Genomic DNA, 26,985 nt, shown 5'->3' on the forward strand with positions numbered 1-26,985 from the left:
GTGTTATACTGCTTCATGTTTCTAAGTATACAGTATATAACATAATTATTCTTCTGACGCTGTTGTGGAATGTGTGCATGCAATGACTAATTTCACTGACGGTTAAAGGATGTTTGTGTAACCAACAACCAGTAAGAGACTAGTCTAAAATTAAGGAAAAACTTAGAAAAGAGACAAAACTGAAATAAATTTAAATTTATAAAGCCAAACATCAATTGGAAAAAAAATATGATGCCAGTTCTTTCAATATGAGTTTCTGTCACTCTCAGTGACCTGTGGGGTATAAGATGGACACCATGATGGCTGTATGATACAAGAAAATGTCTCTGTCTGAGATGAAATTATAAAATGCTCCTGTACCATCCTCTACCCACAGGGTTACCCAAACACTGGTCAGGACCAATTTCTGGGTCACTGACCCATTTTTATCGGTTGTTGTGAGTAAATATCTCCTTTTTTAACATTTATAACATATTCGTTTTTAATTATTATTTCAAATGATTCAAACATATAAAAGAACTTAAAGAAGTAAAAACAAATTCCATTTTTGAAATAGGGCCTTCATAATGTGTTTATGTAAGTTTGGGTTCAAGGGAGACACCAAATTCATCTTTTGGGTGTCAGCTGAAAGGTTTGGGAACCTCTGCTCTACCTGTACAGCCGCGGCCTGTAGCCTACCTGTGTGAGTTCTCATCAGGGGAGAGAAGCAACACTGTGAACATCACAGTTCATGGTCAAGACAAGCATGCATACGTTGAAGCCCATGCACTGCGCAATGGTGTTGTCATTTCAGTGTTGTGTTATCGTTGTGTTAACAAAGTAAGTTTAACCTCATAGTGTGAGTTTTAAGCTGTAAGTGTAAGGTACTTTCTCAGTAAGAGAAATCACCACAAAGCGTCATGGGATTCTGTTTCAGGTCTTGTGGTTTCCTGTCTTCAGAGAGAGCATGTTGGCACACAGCCATGTTGGCACATATCCTGTCAGAACCCATTGCTTTAGACAAGACTAACATAATGAACATCAAGGCTGATAATCTGAATTATTAACATAACTGTGTGTACGTCTGGGTTATTAAATGAATATGTCTGAATCCTCTGTTGTACTAATAATAATACTAGTAATTAGTCCATTATCCAATGCACTAATTACTACAATTATTATTTTATACAAAGGACAAGCATTTGAATTACCTTTTCCCACAAATAAACCTACCGGCATTGTGTTCATGTGACTGGGTATTACACACATAGTAACTGTCTCATAATGGATAATAATATTACTACTACTAATATACTATATAGGAGTAGCATTTAAGTACACAGTGCAGTATGCAGTAAAGACAGAGTGTAGAGTATTAATATGTTTATGAATAAACTACAAAGTGTGATGTAAATATTCTACACAAAATATGGACTTCCCGTTCCATCACCTGGCAGTGTCATGATCTGGGATCCTTGTGTTCACGGTCTTTGTCTTAATATACTCTTTGAAACCTACTGGTTCTTTGTCACATAAAGACCAGGGAACCAGAAATTACATTTTAGCCTTAGGCAAAGACATAATGGAACTAGACATTGGTCTGAAAGCCCATAAAAACAGAGCACTTCGGTGGTCTACAACACTGATATTGAATCATGGGGTGATCATGATAATAGGTCAAGGCTGTGGTGTCTCATTTAGGCCACTAGATGTCACAACAAGTGACCTTTTTCACCCCAATGGCAAACATCCTAACCTTGAGGTTCCTGGCCTCATGAGGTCACAGTTATGTTCTTCTCCATCATCATGAGTCTGGTCAGGCAACCCTTAACTAAAACTCTGAACAGACACGGAGACATTTTTTTTAAATTTTTTTGTTCTTCATAATTCATATGAATCATAGTGGATTCATTAGGATGTATATTGTGTGATTATGCTACAAATGCCTACCAATGATGACAATGATTTTTTTTTGTTTACATCACAGCATGTTTCGATTTCGGTGGGGCGTAGTTTGTCAAGCCGGTCTCTAGATCGGACACGGAAACGGTTTGCCGTGCATATATGTGTGCGGTAAAATTAGCGGATACAGTAGGCGGGATCTAGACCGGATCTGAGGCTGAGCACTTACAGTAGACACTGTTTGGTATACCGCCTACTATGGGTGAATACAAGGACGCTTGCAAACACGCTCCCCGGGTATGGCTTGTGAGGCGTGGTTTCTCAGAATTATGGAGTCAGATCAGTCTCTCGAGGTGAACAAATTCACACTGAAGGATTAACACAAATACATCTCGGTATTATGTAAATAACTCCACAAAAAATATTTCAATGCGTACAAATAATCTTTGAATAAAATGTAAAGAAAATGTGATACATACACAAATATATCGTCTTTTAAATAATGTAGCACAAACATGTGCACATATTGTATTTTTAAAATATGTATAACTTTCATCAAAAACAACAAATAGAAGTGTGTTGAACAGGTCTGTTCTCCTTTTAATCTCTCATGCTTTGAGCAGCTAGTGTCATCAATAGGCTACAAGTGGCACTGCGTGTGACATAAAACTAATGTGTAAAACCCCCAAATGTCCTGTGCTATGGCAGTATGTCCACATTTCCATACACAACAATAAGGCATGAAAAAATGAAATAAACACACTGAAGAATGAATCAATGAATGAATGAACGAATGCACAAACTAACAAACTAATGAACAAACAAACAAATACACAAATAAGTAAGTAAATCAATAAATACATCTAAATCTCGATGCATGTGAACTGTCATAAAAGGGAACAGAATGGAAAAGGGTGCGCATGCAAAAAAATGGCCACATAATAAAAAGACCATGTGACACCAGAAATACCTCTGACCTCTGTCTGAGTTCAGTTACCCAACAGACATCAAACGGTGACAGAAGATTGCAACATCAGTCATAAGTGCATAATATCAGATTATGCCACATATACTGTAAATACACTGCCCCTAGAGAAGACACACACACACACACACACACACACACACACACACACACACACACACACACACACACACACACACACACACACACACACACACACACACACACACACACACACACACACACACACACACACACACACAAGCAGGCATCAGTGGTTCTCAAAACTCATGTCAAGCAAGGATCCCCAAATTAATATGTTTTTGGTCGCAGACTCACATCTGAAAATATTTTGTGCCAGGGGACCCCATACAAGATTTGTGTTGTTAAACTGTTTCAGATTTCTGCATCAAATCCATGGCTACTTAGAGAGGGAGCGTGTCATTAAGTGTTTTGTCATTGCTCTGTGCAAGGTTGCTGTCCCTCATCTGACCAAATGCCATGTGTCCCACTCCCAGCTGGATTTTAGGAGAGAACCAGCGATAGGCCTCCAGGGATCCACACAGTGTCGCTCTGCACCAGCGGACGCAGCACCACATCCACAGGCCTCCATGGCTATACTACTGCTATTATAACTTCTACTAGTAACCTAAAGCTATCACTTGTAAAACTGTAGGCCTACTACTACTACTACTACTACTTCTATTAAATAATAACAATGACTGAGTACAAAATGGATTCATAAAATATTGTAATAACAAAATCATACATGTGCAAAAGGCTCAAGTAGTAATTGAGCAGTGACCAATCCCCATGAGTCACCCACCAACGAGCATTGCTGAACAGTTAATTGATTAACAGACGCACAGTTTGCGTCTGTGACCACAAGCGAGTAGCCTAAATATTTATGTTTTATGATGTTTATTCATTATTTTATTTTATTTAAATTATATTTCACTACAGTTGACCTATGTTGCATTATATATGACAATTTGTTGTTTATGAAAATGTTGACTGTAGCGCCTTTAAGTCTAAACACTAAATAGCTAAATACTGTATTGACGTTAATCGTTTGTTTATTTGATGTTACTTCATGTAGAACCACACACACACACCACCCTGTAAATTGTGCGTGTGCATATATCAATTAAAAACCCTAAAAGGACACCTCATATTGTTAGCTACAGAGACTGAATCAATCCTTCAATACAACACATAAATGACTATCATGGCCTGCAATGTCTCCCATTGTGTCAGGTGTAAATATTTGATGATGTTGTCATGTGTAGTTAGTGGGCTGGTCATTTTGACTGACAGCTGTCATGTTAGATGTTAACCACCAGGGTTTAAGTCCATAAGGTGTCTGAATCTGTATGTGTGTGTGTGTGTGTGTGTGTGTGTGTGTGTGTGTGTGTGTGTGTGTGTGTGTGTGTGTGTGTGTGTGTGTGTGTTCTAATAAACAAATACAGAACCCATATTATGGTATGATTTCAGAAACTGATAACATCTTTAACCTTGTTTAATTAACCACTAAAACCGCCAGTTATTCTGGGAAAACCACTGCAGAAAATTGCAGATCGATAAGCGCACAACTCATCATGAGCTTGTCGATCGGCTATTTTCAGCAACGATATTGAATATAAAGCGAAAACAACACTAGTATAGAGCCCTGAGGGACTAGGTATGGGGTTTAAGTGGTTAATAAAGAACACCTTGAAACTTGAAACTTTCAAACAAACACACAATACACAGAACCTTTCTATACACGCATAATATGCACATCAAAGACATTTGGCAAAGAGATTTGGCATCATCAAAATAGATTTCATAGATTTTCCACTGATTCCACTATAGTCATTTGATTATACAGTAGGTAGTTCAATATATTGGATTGACCAATATATTGGGTCATTAAATACAGCAGTGGCTCCTAAACATTTTAGCTCAAGACCCAAAAGAGAAATTAGACATTTGCCCGGTACCCAAACTAGTGAAAATAGCAGATCTACAAGCTCAAAACGTGTTGCTTCGAGTCGCGTTGCGAGCTTCTGGATCTGCTATTTTCACTACTTCTTAAAAGTTTTTAAAATGTATTGACTTTTTTAAAATCTTTTGAAATAAATGTAGTGAACAAACATGGGTCCCGACCCACTGTTTGGGAAACATTGATATACAGTATATCAGTATATATATATTTTTTATTAATTAATCGTGGAACGAAGACAAAGGTTTAGCTGTAGATTGCATTTACCTCCACCTGAGCAAATTACTAACAATAATATAAAAGTAAAACAAAACAAAACAGTAACAACAGTGATTAATATGGAAATCAAATGTATCATAAATCAAAAAGAATAATAACATTATACACCCAAAGCTTCAAAATCAAAACTATAAGCATTGTTTGAGAGGAAGTCTTATGGATGTTTAGCATTAAGCATTATGAGAGGATGTCTTATGGATGTTTAGCATTAAGCATTATGAGAGGATGTCTTATGGATGTTTTGATAGATAGATAGATACAGTGGGGACAACAAGTATTTGATACGAAGAATGTAGTGGTCTGTATTTTTTATCATAGGTACAATTCAATTGTGAGAGAAATTAATTTGTATTTTAATGCATGAAAGTATTTGATCACCTACCAACCAGTAAGAATTCCGGCTCTCACAGACCTGTTTCTTGTTCTTTAAGACATTGGTTCTCAAACCTTTTCATGTCAAGGACCCCCAAATTGACACTTATTAGCCCGCGGACCCCCATTTCAAAAGATATGCCAGGGACCCCCATAAGAGAAGATTTTTTACGGCTCTAGCAGTGATTCTCAACCATTTTAATTTCAAGGACCCCCAGTTTGATATGCATTAGGGCTACAGACCCCCATTTAATGGCATTTCTATCACTTGGACCGCAATTTATATTGTAAAATCTATGTCAATTTAACTCTGAGAGTGTACAAATGGAACCAAATGGACCCGTTAGGGTCCATTTGGTTCCATTTGTACACGCTCAGAGTTACAGACCCATAAGGGTCCATTTGGTGCCTAATCTATCATTTAGCTGGGGACCCCCTGGAACTCCCTCAAGTACCCCTGGGGGTCCCCGGACCCCACTTTGAGAACCAATGCTTTAAGAAGCCCTCCTATTCTCCACTCATTACCTGTATGTATTAACTGCCCTGTTTGAACTTGTCACCTGTATAAAAGACACTTCTGCACACACTTTAACCTTGACTCCACAATGGGCAAGACCAAAGAGCTGTCTAAGGACATCAGGACCAATATTGTAGACCTGCACAAGGCTGGGATGGGCTACAGCACAATAGGCAAGCAGCTTGGTGAGAAGGCAACAACTGTTGCCGCAATTATTTGAAAATGGAAGAATTTATGTACCTCAGACGTTTTTCAAAAGGTTTGAGTCTAAATCAAGCCTCAGATATACTCATTCCAACTAACTTCTCTCTGGCTTATAAAGCACTTTCACCTGCAATACCACATTGTCCTTATTTGGCACGTGGTGCTATTGAGACAGTTTGTATGCATGTTATCTCCTGGTTCTGCGTGGAAAAAAGTTTTTTAAAAAAAGAAAAAAAAGTGATTATTATTTTGAAATGTTGGAGCTGAAAAACGGGAGGGATTATACAATGTAGGTATCGCTTGTGACGTCACGGGCGAGGGCAAATCAGGTGGCCTGTTTTGAGACCAATTTACATAAAACCCAAGCCTGAGTGCTCAAACTGGGGTATTTTTGGGGATAGAAGAGAGGTAGAGGAGACCAAAAACACGCAAAAAAGAAGGAAAAGTTAAAATTCATGGTGTAGTCCCTTTAATAATGTTGACGCGTTTTGGTGCGCAGGCTTGCGGCACGCAGGCTTGCGGCCAACACTGACGAAGTCCTGCGTGCTGAAACGCATCTGTTTGGTAGACTGCTGCTGCGGAAACATTCCTAAATAAGACTCCTTAGACTTCTACAGAGAGTGAGGATTGTATCTTCTTTATACGTTTTTTCAGATTCTGCACCCAGAGTGTTCAAGAACTTTTTCAGACTGTCCTAGAGTTGAGCCAGCCTTTCCTTTGAAGTGAACTGGGTTTGTTGCCATGAACCATGACCCATATACCATGAACCAAGCCTTAGGTTAGCTTAAACAGGGTCACAGAGGACTGTGGGTAAACCTCGACCCCAACATAGAGTGCCTCTGTGAATTCATTCTTGAAGCGGTGCAGGAGTGTGGCCTTGTCAGAGGACACTCTGTAAAACGACAGAGTGCCAGCTGGCCGGTCCAGATACACTCCAAGACGACTGGAACGGGAACACATAGAGGATATGTAGACTTCATTGCCGCCATGCAAAGCGAAGCAGCCCTGGTCAGAGCACATCACACTCCAGGACTTTTCATTGGAACCCAGTCTGCTGGCATTCTTGTTTCCTTCTCTGCTGATTGCTGTGTATGCTACGCCAATGTTACTCGGTTTGGAGACCTCCGCCTCCCAGTAGCAACGTCCGCTCAGCTCCTCTTTGCACAGCACCTGACAGACATCCTGGAATCTTTGTGGGAGATCACGGTATGGCTGCTCCTCTTTCACCCAGGTCACCTTTCTGTTGGACTCTGATAGAAGGAGGTTTTTATGTGCCGTGTCTGGATCCAAGGTAAGCTGAAAGGCATCTGAAAATACAAAACATTGTTCTGTTCATCTGAAGTTATAGCTGACTGAATTAAAGACATATCTCATATAATCCGTCTTAAAACTGGACTGCACTGGAAAAAGTGCTCCTCGGAGCACAAGTCTACGCCAGGTCAAGTAGGTTATTGTGGGCCAGCAATGTTGATGGATTGTGAAAATAATATAAAAACATGTGTTTTATAAAAATGCGCCTCCTGGTGGTGGCGCTATAACAGGACAATGTGAAAAGGGTGGCATTTATTCCTTGGCCTAGTGGGAATGTGCGTGCAAAGTTTCACTACAATCACACGCTGTGTTCATGATTTGAGGCATTTTTTTCAAAACGGACCACTCCTGCAAACTTTGGAAGCCAATCTTAGCCAATTAGGATGGAATATGAAAAAGACAAATCCGTCTTGATCACATGACTATAGAGATACTGTGTACCGATTTGCGTAATGTTAGGACAAAATCTGTAGACGTAATACTAATATCCCAAAAAATATTCGGCCTCCTGGTGGTGCTATAACAGACCGATGTGAAACATTTGGGGCAGAGGTTCTGCTCTGGCATCAAGGGAGTGTGTGTGCAGTTTCACGTCCATCGGGTCAATGGTGCCAGAGATTAGCTGTTCACAGATGGATGGACGGACACAAGGACAGACGGACAGGGTTCAAAACATATAGTCTCGGCCACGCCTTCCGCCTGGCGGAGACAACTAAAAAGCCTGCTCTGGCAGACTCACTGGGAACCATCTCTAAGGGCGGCTTCACACTGGGTCCGATTGAATGAAATCGTTCCCGAGTTCGAATGGCTTCTCCCATTTGGCCAGCACTGGCCAAGATTCTTGCGCACTCGAGACCATTTAATTTCAACAGTAAAGGTAAATATGTGCCTCATGGGGGCGCTGGTGACTATGGAGCTTTGGGCGAGAGAATGTCATTCACAGTCTAGAGTGAATAATAAAGTTTGACTGTGTTCCTGACTTTGTCTTGAGTTATAATAACAACAGATCAACAATACACAACCAAAGCAGTGTGTGCACTGGTCTTTGAAACCTCAAAATGTAACGTTGTCTGATGGTAATATGATATTGGGGTCACGGACGCATCCTTGGTATTTTAGCAGTAACGTCACAGACTAATCCTTGGTGTATTTATCCTTATATATACGTTCGCCACGTTTGTTTATTATTTTTCACGGCTCGTGCTACTCAAACACTTAGCGGGATTATTATTTCTTGTCAACATTCAAGTAGAACTATGAGAAGGTATAACCCAGCTAAAATAATGCGTCATTATAAAAATATATACATGATATATGATTAGCAGTCCACTTCCTTCTCTTGGTACGGATGGATTCACACTGCCGCGTTCCGTTCCCGACTCCGCAGCAATCGGACCCGAGACTACCTCCCCAGGTGGTTTCGGGTACGCTACGGTGATCCGTTTCGGAGAACGATACGCAACGTTCACACTACCACAACATCAGCCAAGTGGTCCAGGGTGCGCACCCGGGACCATAGTGTGAAACCGCCCTAAGATGTATCGTCCCAATCTGGGAACCCATCAGCAAAAAAAACTAAAAAACAATAAAATCCTTTGAATTTGCCTCTGGTGGCACCACCCATTGTGCCCAATTCCCAGAATCCCTGTGTAGAGACCGGATGTCGGCCCTTTCCCTCTCCTTCAGCCCTCACCTTCCGGTGGTGCTCCTTTGTTTTCATTCCTAATAACAACAACTCCACACGTTGTAATGGGAGTTTCCGACAGATTCAGCTGCAGAGCTCTGAATCTGTCTCGAGAGAATAGTATGGTCCTAACTGCTTACGCACATTTTAGTTTTACCCTTGAATCCATACTATTTGTTCAGGATATTAGGTAGCTGGTTATATTCAATGAAGCATAGCGTTAGTTCATGCAGGACACGGAAGTCTTGCACGCCAAAGCTGTATAACCAGCTGTCAGTCAGCTGATGTGAACATCAGCTTTCTATTCCCCATTCACAGCAATGCTGGTCATTACGTCACACACTCATTATCCAATCACAGCTCACGCACAAGCAAAGAGGTTCCTTTATATATGGCTTCATATTCTCTAGGTCTTTCTTGGTTGCTAAACCAATGCATTTTGCTAGCATATACAGCATATAGTATAAGTATAAACGTGTACTTTCAGTACTTTGCACAACACTAAATATGAATATCAATTCTTTCAGCACAGTTGACTGCAATGGAATCACAGTGTTTCCATTATTAAATATCCAATTGTCTATTGATAAACAGTGTTGGGCAGCGACAAGTTACTTTTAATATATTACTGTAATATTATTATTTTACCCAGTAACGAGTAGTGTAAGGTATTATTTACCAAAAACAGTAATGTTATTACATATCACTTGGTCCCACAGGCTTTGTGCAAAACTAAGGCATTTGAATTCCCTGTACCATGATGTCCTGTTAGATTGGCGGGTGAAGTCTGAGATTACGTTCACCAGTAACGGCCCCGTGCACTCTGGGTTCATAGGAAAAGTGAAGCCTTAGTGCTCTTATGTTCGAGCATGGAACGATAAGACTGGACTTGCGGTCTTGAAAGAAAAAGATACATTTATGAAGTAAGTTTTTGCTATTTTAATGTTGTTTTGACAGGCAGCCTCGGTGGATAGCTTTAAAGCACAGCTTAAGACCTATTTCTTCACTTTTGCTTTTGGTTGATTTTTAAATATCTGTGTTGTTATTCATGTCCTCACTGTTTTGCCAGATTCACTGCCTTTTGCTATTATTTTAATGTTGTTTTATGCTTTTGCTTTTCTTTTTTCCCATTATTATTAAATTAATTGTCTGTAATTGTAATCTTGCTCTGTAAAGCACTTTGAGCTGCGTTTCATATCATGAAAGGTGCTATACAAATAAAGTTTATTATTATTATCATGATTATTATTATTATTATTATTACTCATCCAATCAAAGCTGTAGATGAGAAATAAGTCTATATTTAGTTAATACATAACCTATTTATGGAAATAAAAATAATAGAACGTTTATAAACAAGCTGTCTGCTCCCCGTCGCCCTGTCCACCACAGCCCACCGTTCTTCGGGGGTAGAAGAGTTCAGTGTCAAGGTAGCAGCATTATTTAATAATATTAATAATAATAATAAATAATAAACTTTATTTGTATAGCACCTTTCATGACATGAAATGCAGCTCAAAGTGCTTTACAGAGCAAGAATACAATTACAGTTACAACCAATTTAACAATAAAGCCAAAAAAAAGAAAAGCAAAAGCATAAAACAACAGTAAAATAATAGCAAAAGGCAGTGAATCAGGCAATACAGTGAGGACATGGGTAACAACACAGAGCTTTAAAAATCAACCAGAGAATCAGCTAAAAGCAAGAGTGAAGAAGTAGGTATTGAGCTGTGCTTTAAAGCTATCGACGGAGGCTGCCTGTCTTAGGTGTAATGGGAGTTTATTCCACACTGTCGGTCCGTAAAAGCAGAATGCTGCTTCACCGTATTTTTTATATGTCTTTGTAGGCACCTCGAGCAGGTCAGCACTTGAAGACCTGAGGGGCCGGTTTGGAACATATCTCTCTAGGCAGTCAGAGAGGCAGGGTTGGGAAGCAACGGATTACATGTAACGCCGTTACGTAACGGAGTAAAAAAAAAACGTAACAGTAACGCTTTAGAGTACATTTTAAAATGTGTAATCTGGATTACAGTAACGGGGGTGTTGTAACGGGCGTTACAGGAGGGTTACATTCTCCCCTTCCCCTCATTAATTTTACAAACAAGTTATAAATTATTATAACACCAAACGAAACAACCAACCACCTGCAAGAGCGCACACTAGTCCGCACAGACCGCAATGGATTGGAGTTGAGCAGCGCGCAGCTCTCTGTGTAAAATCCTCACAGTGAGACTGGAGACAGCTGCGTCAAGAGCAGTGTTGCCAGACTTTGCGAGAGAAATAAGAAAATAAGTCTATGAAAACAAGCCCAAAAGAAGCGACTATAAAAGGCCACATGAGCACTTCAAAGATATATATGTCGTCCATTAAACAATGTACATATTTATATATGTTGGCTTGGCTATTTGAAAATAGACGATCTACAAGCTCACAACCGTTCTACCATTATTTACAAGCAACTTCAGAAAAGTAAGCCCAATGTGGCTTATAATAATCAGACCAGGCAACACTGCAGACAGGGGGATAGATAGGAGAACATACAGTATATTGGATTGGGGATAAATAATCGGTAGCGCAGTCTTCTTTTAGGTCAAATAAAATGAGGCTTTTTATTTAAAGAGTAGCCTATGGGGTATAAATATAATTTTATAGGCCTGAGTTCTTTGTAGACTATATAAATAAAATGAGTCTTTACTGTCTAGTCAATGTTTACAGGGTCACAGGCAGATTACATTCTTCCCTTCCCCTCATCAATTTTAAAAACAAGTTATACATTATTATAACACCGTCATCAAACAATAAAATAATAATAAGTCGAAATAACAGTATGCATGTAAAGTTTAGAAAGAAGCTGTGATCTCACCGTTCTGGTGGACAATAAATATAATCCTTTTGCAAACAATATCCATGTTCTCTTTGTGTGTTAACAATAATCCAAGTGGGAAGTTTACCTTCACCTGCTGCGCACAACAGGGTAGATCTCCGCCAGGCCAGGGTGACCTACCCAGGCCTATGAAATTCATAGGCAGTCATAGTAGCCAATTAGAATGAAATCTGCTCAAACTGACTCATACACTGATACAGAACCATATAGGCTAACTGTTGTCACTGTTGGTTGGAAAAACTGTTCCTTTAAAAACATATATATAGTTTAAAACAATTTAAAATGGTGAAAAAAGCCAATCTACAAGCTATAATTATTAATAATTAAGAAATACTACATTTTAAATTGTGAAAAACCAACTAAAGTCATTAATAGTGCAAGTTCAATCACATTTCATTTGAATGAAAATAACTTGTGGGGAAAATACATAAATCTCTAATCTGTGATTCTAATGTGATTAATGTGACCCCTACAGTCAGTGAAGTCCAGGGCTGAATGTGACAAATATTGAGACCAATAGGCTATGACTTTGTACAAATATTGGTAATTTCCCAATAGGCCTACATAATTTTATGAAATGAATGAGTTATATTTCACAGATAGTTACACTTGTCTTGTACTATATTAAAATTAAATCATCCTTAACCTTCAAGTTAAATTCATTATTTCCGTGGAATCATCGTTTTATTTGATGGCCTTCTTGCCCTGGCATTTGGCCTTTGTGCCCTCAGATAATTGACATGAAATTCCAGGCCTGCTTTCAATGGTAAAACGTGTTTTATCTAATTAAATAGAGTTTTGCTTAAAAGTAATCCAAAAGTAACTGAAAGTAACTAGTAGTTACTTTTTAAATGGAGTAACAGGATTACGTTACTGACTACATTTTTTAGCAAGTAACTTGTAACTGTAGGGGATTCCTTTTTAAAAGTAACCCTCCCAACCCTGCATAGAGGTAGGAAGGTGCCAGACCATTTAGAGCTTTATAAACTATTAAAATAATTTTTAAATCAATCCTAAAAACAACCGGGAGCCAGTGTAGTGAAGCTAGAACTGGAGTGATATGTTCTCTCATCCTAGTTTTAGTTAAAATTCTGGCTGCCGCATTTTGAACAAGTTGTAATCTGTCAGTTGTTTTCTTTGGCAGGCCAGAGTAGAGTGCGTTGCAGTAATCAAGCCGAGAGAAAACAAAAGCGTGGATCAACGTTTTTGCATCGTCTAACGACAGATAGTCTCTAATTCGCGCAATATTTCTAAGATGAAAGAAAGCAATCTTGGTGACATGATTAATGTGTGTATTAAAATTCAATTCAGAATCGATAATAACCCCCAGGTTCTTTACTGTGGTGTTACTTTCGACAGCCAGGTTACCAAGTCTACTTATTATTGATACTCTCTGCTCACTGGAGCCAATTATGAGAACTTCTGTTTTATCCTCATTTAGCTTAAGAAAGTTCTCACTCATCCAGCATTTTATACTGGACAGACAGGTCAACAATGGGTCTAGAGCGCAGGGGTCGTCTGGAGCTACCGAAAGATACAGCTGGGTATCATCAGCATAGAAATGGAAGTTCACTCCGTGATCGGCGATGAGTTCTCCCAGCGGTAGTATATACAGGGAGAACAATAAGGGACCCAGAATTGAGCCCTGTGGAATACCAGAGCAGATGTCGTGTTTGTCTGAGTCAAAGTTAGCTAGGCTGACAAAATAGCTTCTGCCTGTTAGGTAAGAGTAAAACCAAGACAAGGCTGTGCCTGACAAACCAATCCAGTACTCCATGCGTTGTAGTAGAATTTTGTGATCAATCGTGTCAAAAGCAGCGGTTAAATCAAGGAGTAGGAGAACAGATACATTTTTGTCGTCAGCGGACACCCTAAGATCATTAAGTAATATTGCCCAACACTGTTGATATATGTCCAGTTGTCTGATTGTTTAATGTTACAGATATGGTTAGGTTTCCATGGATACTTACATTTCTTAAAGCCTGGAATAATGCGGTGGGCTCCTCCACAGTCCACACTGTGGAGAAAAACACTATTTAAACAGTATCCTTAAATCAACTAGACCAGTGCTATAAGGTACAGGGCTGCAGAGTTAATGTTGTTGTTGTTATCTTAATAGGCAGTTTATGTACTATGCTCTTATCTATTAGGCAACACAGGTGGTCTCAAGAGGGAAACAAACCCCTAACCTAGTGAAGAAGAACATCTTGAACCTTATTCAATTGTTACATTTCAGACAACTAAACAATGTTTGACTTTTAAAGAAATGGCAATATTCACAACTAATCTAAATACAACATATCTGTAATAAATAATAGTACATATATGTGAGAAAAGTACATTGTATTATAATTAATTAATTTAGATTATATCAGTAAATTGTACTTTACCTTAAATTACCTTGAATCTGTAATCTAATCATATAGAGTAAAATTTACTTGAGTTTAGTGAGGCTGAATCGTGGGTCATTCTTCAGGGCAAAGAGAATCGTTTCTCCTTCCTTTCTAATGTGATTGTAGCTCAGGTCAAGCTCTATCAGATGGGAGGGGTTGTCTCTCAGAGCGGAGTCCAGATGTTTACAGCCTTCCTCTGTGACCTGACAGCCTGACATCCTACACAAAACACACAAGTTTAAATAATTCAAAAATGTATTATTCATTTTGTTTCAAAACTCATTTATATAGATATAGATACTGATACTGTACACTCTGTGTTGATTTCTCATAATCAGATATTCTGTAACAGAACATATAATGCCCAGATAATGAGGAGTTTGACTTAGAGTTAGGGCGGTTTCACATTGGATACGATTGAACCGGAGCGTTCCGAATGCGGATCGCCTCTCCCAGCAGGGCCACATTCACATTGGCCAAGGCTCCAACGCGCCCGAGTACACTTGCATATATACCCCCGATCCTATAGGTGGCGGCATGCACATAGTGGATCGCCAGTGGACACAGACGTCATCAACTATGCGACAATGTTTGTGCTGGTCGCGCAAAAATATAGGGTTGCAGCTGGGGAGAGAATCAACGCAAAGCGCACTGAGCACTCAGCGCAGTGAGCGCACAGAAGTCAAGGCACAGACGCCTGTGTTGTTGACGGACAACGGATGCACCAGCACCTTATGAGAAACAACACAAATAAAACCTGGTGAAACACTTGTGTGCATTAGCGCAAGATGAGGATACAGGAAACATTCAGTCTAAATGTCCAGTTTGCTAACCTTCACAACTACTACTACTTTTGTATTTGAAACTTTAAATTTCTCTAAATATTAAAAACTTTCACGACAGCTTAAGTACAAAAATATATCATTTATGAAAAGCCAGTAAGATCAAAATATGGTCGTAAACTGCTTTGTGAATAGGAGCCACTGCTCCTCCTGTTGTGTTTGTATGTCCTTGTTTGCACAAATGTCCAGCAAGCATGAAATCTCTTCATTAGACCAGAGGGATCCTTCCCCGGATCCGGCCATAGTCGAACCCCTGTGGATTGATCTGCGACGTGCTTTTGTTGACTGTTTTTGTCGAGTTTATATACCGTCACCTATTACAAATAGCGGGCCACTTCCGTCTAACGGTACGTTTGCTTTCACATTGCAGCGTACCGTACCCGAGGACGCAAGAATCGCACCCGAAACTACCTCCCGAGGTGGTTTCGGGTGCGGAACGTTGTTCCGTTTCGGGGAACGATGCGCAACATTCACACTAGCGCGACACCTGCCAAGCAGAGCACGTGAGCGGAGCGGAGCGGGTGGAAATGCCGCTCGGCGCTCCAGGGGGCTGGTTTCACGCTCGCTATTCGCTCACGTCAACTCCCCCCGCGCTCCGCTCCCCGTCGCTCCTCGCTCACGTTGATTTGCGCAAATCTCGCTCCACGCTCCGCTCAAACCGGGTCGCTCAACAGTAAAAAAAAGAAAAGAAAAAGAAAGTAGAAATTCTAATGACATCTCGGTGCGCTGTGCACTGCGGATGTCTGTGTGTCTCTGAGTCCGTGCGACCGGGCATGCTCAAACATTCGGTGCGCGGCCCCCGCGAGGGCGGCCTGGAGCGGGAGGCGGTCCTCGCTCTGAGTAGCGCTCCAACCTTTTTATAACCAGCTCCGCGCTCACGTCAAAATCGCGTCGCTCCGCTCACATGCTCTGCTGCCAAGTGGCCCAGGGTGCGCACCCGGGACCATAGTGTGAAACCGCTATTAGTTGCTCTTTAGCCAGCATCACACACATAATACCATAGAAATAGAAAAGTATAGAACAGCCATGCATGGCAATGTTGCTTCCATTTAAAAGACGGTAGAGTAAATAATCATTATACAACAGGAAGTTCCGACGAAGCAATCTGATTGGTTGAAATAGCTATCTACCCGTGCTTCAAACAAGCATGACAACACACCTAATCAAAATATAAAAGTCTGGCAGAGCAGAGCCAGCAAAGTGGCTAGGCTAGCAGTTTGCCTGGGACGTTTGCGGCCGTGAATCTGGCATTCTCTGGACTCTGTCTGTCTGTCAGATAACAGAGATAATACTCGCAAAAAGGTTGTTATTTTGAGAGAGAAATGTCCCACAATATGAATTCATTTTGATATGTTTGTATAATCGCAATATAAGGGTGTGATCGTGATTATTGATTATTGTGCTTTATCGTGATTATTATTGGTGATTATTCAGTGATGCGTGCCTGCAGACCGCATCACTGGCGTGCCAATAATCACAATAATGCACAACCTCTCATGTAATATTGCTTAAATGCATGAGGTGTTTGTGCCACAAACAAAGTGCATCATCATCAAAGCAAAGGGATGCTGTGCTTCAGGAGTAGTTGTGCTTATATGACTCTAAAATGTTATCAATCAATGTATAATTTCAAGAATATCTGGAGCCATTTTAGTGCGCCATTAAAAAGGTTTGTATACACACTTTCCAAATACCAAAATCACTGGCTATTTTACTAAAGCCTTTGTTGCAATGTGTATAATAATACATCTGGACTGTAGGCCTTTGAGTTGTCATAAACAATTATTCCAGTAGAATTGCCTTGTGATCCCAATATTAAATGAATATATAACCAATATAGACAATGAAGTTCCAACTTCCATTATTTTGTGTGTTGGTCAGCTGTTAGTTTAGCTAGTTAGCTGTAAAGGCCAGTCATTAAAATGGAGAGGAAAGTATGATAATGTGAGAGGCCATCCAACAATATATGCATCTCCCATAATCCATTTTCATGCCACGGCATTGACGGCGGTATTCTCACGCTGCAAACTCGACTCGTTGAATCGTCTGAGATTTCAATTGAATTAAAATACCCTGACTGAAGTGCAAGGGAGTACCATGTTCTTTTTTGGCACATGTGCATCTCTATATGGCTTTTTGACAATAATTGGTGGACATCTTGGATTGATGCCAATTAAACATATTTCTGCGACTAGGATTTCTTAGGACTTTTAGAATGTTGTTCTGGTGACTTCAAAACACCAAATGACGTCTCGTCAATGGCAGTGAAGCGTTGGATTTTCTTTTGGCATGTAATGTGTTAAGCATCCGTTTCAAGCATCACAGGTCATTCCAAAGCTGGGGATCAATATTTGAACTGCAAGATAATATAGCTTTCTACTGCTTCTAAAGGTTATGTACAGACCACAAATTATTGGCATGTGCAAATGTACTTGACCTATTTTAACCAGCCAACTGGACCAGCCTGACTGGATGCCTCCAAGGGTTTTGGCTCATTGCCAAGCAACATTAGAGCATTTGGATGAAACTGTTTATAAGTTAAGTACCTCAATACCATCAGTTTACATTTTGGACTCTTCAGTCCAGCAGTGAGGACGGCCACTCCTGAGTCCAGCAGATCATTGTTGCTCAAGTTCAACTCTCTCAGCGTAGAATATGGGAATGTGAGAGACGGAGCCAACACCCTAACCAGTTCTTCACTGAGGTTACACTCAGCTAGTCTGTCAACAGAATTGGATATTTAGATATATCAGTGATCAGGTTATTCATCAAATTATAATAATCTGATAATGAACTTTTTTTCTATAGAAGAACTAGCTTTATAACAAACCTTTTGGCTCTAGTTGCCACCATCAACCAGATTTTTCTAGGATCATTAACATAGCTGTGATTTTTAGGGTTCCAGTGTCTGTGATCTTGGAATGTATTGGAAATCTAAATCTATAATTATTATAACAGAATACAGCACAGATGTTCAGTGACTGAAAATAACATAATACCCAATTGTATTTAGAAATATTATATTTCTATATAAATAAATAAAAGTAAATATAGAAAACAGCAAAACTCACAAAGCCTTTCTGCTGCAGGTCACAGCTGGAATAAGTCTCATTCTGCCGAGTTCTGATGTGTTGTAACTGGCCAGGTCAAACTCCTCCAGTTGCTCTTTGGATACCTGCAGAGCGTAGGCCAGGGCTGAGCATTGCAAGGGAGACAACTCTGTCTCTGAACGGTCCTCCAACTTCAGGAACGCCTCAATCTCATCTTTCACTTTGTTGTCTCTCATCTCCACCATGCACTGGAACAAGTTGATGCAACTGTATACAATAATAACAGGATTTCAGCCAAAGGTTTATGATTTTTCTAACGGTGCATGTGTGTTATGTGGACAGGATCCCTTTTTAAACAGAGGGCAAAACTTTCCATTTAGAAAATATTATCTATGTTTATTGTTTACCTGTCCGCAGATAGTCCCTTCCTTCGGGTCTTCAGGTAGGTGAGGATTTTCTTTCTGGTATTTTCAGAGCTTGTTTCTTCTTCTGTTGTCAGCAGACCTGACAGAACTTCACGGTTGGACTCGCAGGTGAGACCAAGGAGGAAGCGTAGGAAGAATTCCAAATGTCCATTCTTGCTCTCCAACACCTTGTTGATGGTCATCTTCAGCAGGTCCAGCAGATTGCTCTCGAGAGTCTTCTTCTCCTGCCCGAGGAAAGAGCAGATTGCCTCTGTGTTCTTCTTGTTGATGAAGCAGTCATAGATGTAGAGCGCGGCAAAGAACTCTTGAACAGTCAGGTGTACAAAGCTGAAGACTTTCTTTTGGACAAAGACTCGCTCCTCCTTAAGAATGGCACAGAATTCAGAGTAGATAGATGCCTCTGTGGTGTCAATATTGCAGTCTTCAAAATCTTTCTCATAGAAAATGAGGCTGTTCTTTTTGAGGTGCTCAAATGCCAGTCTGCCAAGGCCTAGGAGTTGCTCTCTGTGGGATTTCAGGAGCATCTCATTATCCCCCTCTATCTTCTGGTCGGATTTGCTGTTTCTCCGCCTGGTCTGGACCAGCAGGTAGTGTGACATCATCTCTGTCAGGGCCTCATAGACTTTCGGCTTTCCTCCACCCACAAATGTTTCATCATGGAATAATTCAGCCAAAATCCAGCAGAAGACTGGAATGTGGCACATCATGCATAGGCTCTGTGAAGACTGGATGTTGGAGATGACATGATCAGCGAGATCTGTCTTTACTGCAAACTTATTCTTGAAGTACTGTTCCTTCTGTGTGTCGTTGAAGCCTCTTATCTCTGTCACCATGTTAAGGTATTGAGCAGGGATCTGATTGGCTGCAGCAGCTCGGGATGTTATCCAGAGGTGGGCAGATGGAAGCAGCTTCCCTTTGATGAGACTGGTCAACAATACATCCACTGATGCTTCCTGGGTCACCGATGTGACTACGTAATTGCTGAGGAAGTCGAAGGTGAGCCTGCTCTCATCTAGTCCATCCAAGATAATGGCCACCTTGGATTCGGTGTATGCCAGTGGGTCACTCAGTTCTTTTAGCGCGGAGTGGAATTCCATCAGGAGTGCGTTCAGACTGATCTGTCCTTCGCACAGGTTGATCTCTCTGAAAACAAGAACGAAGACAAAGTCTAGATCGTTGTTGGCCTTCTCTTCAGCCCAGTCCAGAGCAAACTTTTGCACGGCGAACGATTTCCCAATGCCGGCGATGCCCTTTGTAAGTCTTTGGTGTTGGTTTTCTTGGCCAGGTACAGGTTTGAAGATGTCATTGAGAGAGATTTCAGACGAGAGCAGCGCCCTTATCTTTTTTCTGATTTGTCTGAGTTCATGCTCTTCAGAGAAGTCTTCGCTCTCTTCTGGGGTGATGTACAGCTTTGTGTAAATACTGCTCAACAAGCTCTTTTGTGTGCCGTTACCTTCATGCGTTGATGAAAATCTTTTCTTTGTTTCTTCTTTGAAAGTCAGTTTTACTTTCTGGACATTACTGTATCCTGAAAGAACCACATGAATCATATTTTTTATTAACAGTTAAACGGAACACTCCCTAAAGACTAGCTCATCATTTGTGACATTTCAATATAGAACAGAAAAGACACACTTCTTTGTTTTTATTGTAAGATGAACTAGCCTTTATAATTAACACTTTTTATACACAGTATACACCTTTTTATCTTTTAGCCCAATTTAGGTTACTTGAACAAAGTAAAATACAAGCCCCATAGTCTGTATTACCTGTGTCTTTATCTGTCTTTCCACTGAGTTCAGGTTCTTTTCTAGGTTTTTTGCCACACTTGGGACAGGCGCTGTCTCCTGTTGGTCCAGCCTGTTCCCGGTATGAGGTGATACACTCTCTGCAGAACCTGTGTCCACAGGTGGTTGTGACTGGATCCCTCAGAACCTCCTGACACATGTAACAACAGGACAGGTCCTTATCACTGTAGAAAGCATATAGTTTTAATAAAAAGAAGGAAACAAGAAAAAAATTAAACACAGTCATAATTTATACCAGCTTGTGGCAAGCTAAACAATAAAAACTCCAGTATTAAATAATATATGCAACTCCTTTGAACACTGTTTCAGAGACAGCAAATTTCATTGTCATTAATACATTTGTATGTTTCAACTTTAAATCTGTAGTTCATTTCTTTGGCCTCGTATTTTTTAGTGTTGTTTAAAGCCACGCCCATTTTCCCTAAAACCACACCCCTTTTGGCGGGGTATATATGTCACAGGGAAATTGACATTTGTTGGGAAATTGGAAAGATATGCTTGTTTTTAGGCACGGGGCTTCGACGCGAGGCGGGGCTTTTCGAGACAAGTTTTTTTACGCGAGGCGCTCCTCGCGTAAGAAAACGCGAGGAGGAGGAGGCGCGCTTTGATGCGAGGCGGCGGGGGGAGGAGGGGAAGGAGGAGGAGGCGCGAGGCGGGGCTTTGATGCGAGGCGGACTGGCTTTTGTTGTTCCCCCCCACATAGCAAACAGGAAGCTACGCTAGGGGAACGCTGAACACGCGTTCACACGCACACGTGATAATAGTTGCCGGAGGCGCACCGACTCAGCAGAGCTTGAGGCCGAGGAGGCGCGCCCGAGCCGACCGGCCGATGGTCTGCTAGTCGAATCAGCGCCGTCCGAGTTGTAAACCGATAGGGGGAGAGTAGATCTTTTCATGGGTTACTATCCACGACACACATGTGTGCATGTGTGCGTGTGCGCATGCACACATGCACACGCGTGTGTGCGCACGCGCGTGCATGTGTGTGTGTGGTGGGGGGCTCTAGTCTAGTGTGGGTGGCTTGCATTGCCCTCTAGTGTTGGTTCTACAAAATTGCCTGGGGGGGGGCTTTTTCAATTTCCCTGGTTTTCCAATTTCCCTGTAACATATATAATAAATGAAGGGCACGCCCCCATTTTGAAGGAAACACCCACATTCCTTCGGGTCTTCCTTGACCAGCTCGTTAAAGCAAGCTGAAAAAACTTGTTCATTCGGGGAATTGTTTCTCTGAGCTCTTTCATGCAGGCTTGAGTTAACTTTAAAGAATACCGCATGTTGGAAAGGCTTTATTGAGAACTGATACCTCTAAAACCTAGTATCACTCCACGTATGGGCTGTTGTGAAGTTACAGGGCTGTAATAGCAATTATACAACAGAGCAATCTGATTGGTTGAAATAGGCTCTCTAAGGGACTCATCCATTTACCATGGTTAAAGCATGACATTTATTAAAGCATGACATGGATGCTGTGTGCTACATGTTGTGGCAATTGGCGGAGCCTCGTCCGCTCCCGCCCACTGAAGTATGCTTTTATCAATTCATTCACATGTTAATGCCAAGTGATTCGATTTGCCCATGCCATTTACTGCCTCGCCTCACTCATGGGGCATTCAATTTCATGAATGAGAGTGACGTAAGACTAGACTAGACATTCTAAATCTCGTCTCTAGTCTCATTGTGACTCCCCTTTCTGGACCGCAGTTTATCTTTTTGTAGGCCATTTTGAACAAGGTAAATTGAATCTCACTGCATTCTCCTGTTTTACTTGGTGCCACTCTCTGGTCTCGAACAAATATAACAACTCTAAAGTGTTGCAGAGAGATTTCAAGGAGACTCTGTTGATTGGCGTTGCCATTAAACATGTTTAATCCACATTATATAATGTTGCTTTGCTCACCCCTGCCTGCCTCCCCGTCTCGTGATTGGCTAGGCAGAGTGCCTGGCTTACTGTGTGTGTGTAAATAGCTGTGAATGTGAAAAAATAAATTACATTCGAAAGCTAAAATTGCCATTCAAATGTAGTTTAAAAAAAAATATATTATATATATATTTAAAAAAATATATATATATATATGTTATGGCCGGGACTTTATCGCATTAATTTCGATGAATTAATTTAAAAAAAATGATCGTGTTAACGCATTTTAATTGCACCTATTTTTGCACCGCGGAACGTTTCTCACTGGACGAGTTTCAGACGTCGATGCGGTGCACGTTTGATTAATTAATATAATTAATTAATTAAACGACTATACAACAACTGTAACAACAACACACTCTACCAGCCTCCAGTGGTGGAAAATAGCAGATCTACACACACACACACACACACACACACACACACACACACACACACACACACACACACACACACACACACACACACACACACACACACACACACACACACACACACACACACACACTTATCTAAAAAAGGAAAGCAGCACCACACAATCATGTCTTATACTACCATTGTATATCCTATGCAAGTCATGTTTAGTGGAAGCTTGTCCAGTATTACGGTTTCAATCATCTATCTGTAAATTCAAACCTTTGTTCAGTAGAGTGGTGCTCATCTTTGAAGGCAACAGGTTGATCCATGGAATGATCACTCTTCATGGAGACACAGCTGGGTACAGGAGATTCTGGTCTCTGATGATGAACCCTGATAGAAACAGAAGACAATCACCATTTTAAAGTATATTATTATGCTATTTTTGAATCCACCCTTCAATTAATTTAAATCTAATTCTCCTGTATTAAATTGTGTGTGTTTTTGTTTCGTTTTTACAATCACACTCATTTTTAGTTTGTTTCAATTGGACAGTATATGTATGTATGTATGTATGTATGTATGTATGTATGTATGTATGTGTATATATATATATATATATATATATATATATATATATAAAAAATCACACCCAGTGTGAAGTGGGCGGTGTGTGGTCATCACAACACGACTCACTTAAAAAAATATATATATACATCTAACTATAATTTGAGTAACCTCTGTGGCTGTGGTGTCTTGGTGTCTTGGTGTCTTGGTGTCTTGGGGCGCGCGACTGTTGCCGTGGCTGTTTGGTGCGTGCGCTCGACACATGCGCGCGCGACACATGCGTGCACTGTTGCCGTGTGTGTTTGGCGCACTCGCTCGCGACACACAGCTCCATGGTGCGTGTGTGTGTGTGTGTGTGTGTGTGTGTGGTTGCTCGCGACACAAACTTTACTACACACAACTTTGCACGCAGCCATGGGACCACGCAAAAAAACAATGCTGGCCAAACGCACACGCAATGCCACGTGACATCGCGTGGCTCGCGCAGCTGCAGCAGCAGCAAGAGGTAATTATTTTTGATCTTTCTTTCACTTGCTAAGCCATTACTTTCACGTGTGTGTGTGCGCGCGCGTGCACGCTCGCTCGCGACGGCTCACGCCTGTGTGTTCGCGCATGCACGTTGGGGAGGCACGGCGACACACTGCTGGATGTACCGTGGTGTGTGTGTGTGTGTGTGTGTGTGTGTGTGTGTGTGTGTGTGTGTGTGTGTGTGTGTGTGTGTTTGTGCGCGCTCGCGCGTGTGTGTTGGCGACGGGGGACAGCTCCGCCTGTTATATATAGGTATATCAGCGGGTGTTTGTGTAGGACCGATTCTGTGCCTCCACGACGGGATGTGCGTGTGTGTGTACACACACTACACCATTGGTTCTCAAAGTGGGGTCCGGGGACCCCCAGGGGTCCTTGAGGTAGTTCCAGGGGGTCCCCAGCTAAATGATAGATTAGGCACCAAATGGACCCTTATGGGTCTGTAACTCTGAGAGTGTACAGATGGAACCAAATGGACTCTAACGGGTCCATTTGGTTCCATTTGTACACTCTCAGAGTTAAATTAACATAGATTGTACGATATAAACTGGGGTCCAACAGATAGAAATGCCATTAAATGGGGGTCCGTAGCCCTAATGCATGTCAAACTGGGAGTCCTTGAAATTAAAATGGTTTAGATTCACTGCTAGAGCCGTAAAAAAAAATCTTCTCTTATGGGGGTCCCTGGCATATCTTTTCAAATGGGGGTCCGCGGGCTAACAAGTGTCAATTTGGGGGTCCTTGACATGAAAAAGTTTGAGAACCACTGCACTACACAGTAGCCTACAAACTCACTTTCCATCCCTGATAAACTGTCTGTTCTCAGCACATAAGCCAAACTGCACACTTTGGCCCCTATTCTCCGTCAATTTGCCCGCCCCTAACTATCGTTAAATAGGGAAAATGGAGCTGCGCGGCCCCAATATGTTATTCTAGCACCTGCTAGCACCTGCGCTACCCGTCCCCCATTATGCCGACGCCGTTAGTTGCGCGTGGAGGTGTGCCTGTGGGCGTGTTGTTGCTATATCCCCCACATTGCCATTCTGCAGACACACATGGGTACGGCTTGGGGAGGGGGGGTAGTGGATTCTAAAAGCACCCGCCCGTTTCTGAAACCACCCGCCAAGTGCACACAGACACTGCAATGGCTTTGTGCGTTGGACCATGAGCCGTGTTGCCATGCAGCCTTGGCGAGAAATAAGCAACCGCAGGTCTATGAAAACAAAAAGAAGTAACTATAAGGCCACATGAGCACTTCAAACTACTAACTAGAGCTTTCATATCCCCTAAATATTTTAGCCCGGCTCGACTAATAATTGACAAATTAGACCCAGCCCAGCCCGTCAGTCATTTTTCTAAAGAAGCTTAATTGCTGCATTAAATCTTGGTAATTCGTTAATAACAGGAGTCATTCCACCCTATTCCAACAGTCCATATTTTATTTAAAAAACAGCTTGGAGCAAATAGGGCTATATAAATATATACACTGCCCCATAACCATTTTAAGAATGATATTCGGTTATTATACGAAATATACTTTTAATTGAGATATTTTCGTTTTTTCCATATTGCTGTCATGTCTTAATAAAATCATGCTTTCAGCATGCAAAATAAGCAGTACAAAACAGTTCGGATTACTTTGTTTGATGGGAAAAAGTTGCATGGAGAAACTCCACAGGGAGTTTTTCGTTGCCACTGTCGCAAAAATTGCTTGTTCAGGGTGGGATTGGGTCTCTTCTCTACATGTAAAGTGTCTTGAGACAACTTGTTGTGATTTGACACTATAATAAAATTGAATTGAATTGACATCCAATGTTACCTCGTACTGCCCGCTGCCTGCTCTTGTCATTTGAAGAAATAATCCAATTTGTCTGAAGATCCATTCTATATGTCATGTTGGTTTAAACTTTAAAGAGTGCTGCGCAGTGACAGAAAACAGCTGGCTGATTGATTGATTTTACCTACTTTTGCGCTGCTGCCCTGATGATTAATTATTTGGCAACAGCTGTGTAAGAGTATAACTATTTTAAATGGCTTTCATATACTCTTGGAAAGCCGTTGCTTATTGTGAACACAATACGCTACAAATGAATTAATATATGAATTTATTTGGATAAAAAAAAACGTCGACCCGGCCCAGCCGGTGCCGACGGGCCGGGTCGGGTCCCGTTGGGTTTGGGATAAAATCTTAAGCACTTACATTTTTTATAAGATGATCGGATCATCTAGTGTGATTTTCATTTTGGCTGCTGTCTCGCTAAACCCATGCTGCGGGTGAATATTATATTATATATTATATATATTATTACGGGGCCAGAGCTCAGCTCTGGACCTGTATTGTTATTGGCAGTATTCTGTCACTTCTTCTGCCACTTTTCGCAGTTCTGGCTGAACCGTGCAGTCGCTTTTTACGAAACTCGGCCATATGGTAGATGGTCATGAAAAACTATCAAGAAATAATTCTCACAATCTTTCGTCCAAAGGTGGCGCTATAGCACTCAATTGAAAATGGCAACTTTGAACAGGTACAACTCATGCCCTGTTTGACCTACAGCCATGAAACTTGGATACACATATGCGTCTCCTCATGCTGAACAACTTTCACCCTCTGACTTTTGACCTCTGACCTTTAGATCTCCCACCATTTTGAATTATATGAAAAACAGTCATTGGCTCCTAACTTCTGCATTTTTTCACTTATGGAAAATCCGTTGGAAATTTTTGTAGGCAGAGGTCCAAAGTTGAAGTGTTAAACGTTTCGTGCAGATTGCTCAAAAATCCCAGGAGGAGATAGATCTGAACTATTACAGTTTTATGAAAATTATTCATCTGCACCTAAAACATACATGCAGACTCACATTTCTTTGAAACTTTGCAGAAATGTACAGGGTCATTCCAAATATCACTGAAACCAATCTTACTCCAATTGGCCAAAGGGGGGCGCTATAGCAATTCTTTGAAAATGCAAACTTTAAACAGGCATAAGTCATGCCTCGTTTGGCCGAAAGTCGTGAAACTTT

At 41.1% G+C, this 26,985-nt stretch overlaps 2 protein-coding genes across 2 annotated transcripts in view; one reads left to right on the forward strand and one right to left on the reverse strand.

Moving 5' to 3' along the window:
• LOC311041217 (putative high affinity immunoglobulin gamma Fc receptor IB) overlaps positions 1–26,985 on the forward strand; it is a gene marked incomplete at its 5' end in the record, with an annotated part of 80,987 nt that overhangs the window by 11,969 nt on the left and 42,033 nt on the right. The window lies entirely within an intron of this gene.
• The window catches only part of LOC311041216 (NACHT, LRR and PYD domains-containing protein 3-like), a 33,376-nt gene continuing 12,284 nt past the window's right edge, over positions 5,894–26,985 (reverse strand). The window contains exons 5-12 of the mRNA XM_084086125.1: positions 23,153–23,266; positions 20,560–20,762; positions 18,773–20,318; positions 18,387–18,632; positions 17,862–18,035; positions 14,519–14,692; positions 14,051–14,097; positions 5,894–7,508 (exon numbers count right to left, since the gene is read on the reverse strand). Of these exons, the coding sequence (XP_083942251.1) occupies positions 6,976–7,508; positions 14,051–14,097; positions 14,519–14,692; positions 17,862–18,035; positions 18,387–18,632; positions 18,773–20,318; positions 20,560–20,762; positions 23,153–23,266 (3,037 nt within the window). The 3' untranslated portion in view covers positions 5,894–6,975. The remainder of the gene's footprint in view (positions 7,509–14,050; positions 14,098–14,518; positions 14,693–17,861; positions 18,036–18,386; positions 18,633–18,772; positions 20,319–20,559; positions 20,763–23,152; positions 23,267–26,985) is intronic.

This window comes from Gymnoscopelus microlampas, assembly GCF_963454915.1.
Source record: "Gymnoscopelus microlampas genome assembly, contig: SCAFFOLD_73, whole genome shotgun sequence".
In the NCBI taxonomy this organism is placed as follows: domain Eukaryota; kingdom Metazoa; phylum Chordata; class Actinopteri; order Myctophiformes; family Myctophidae; genus Gymnoscopelus; species Gymnoscopelus microlampas.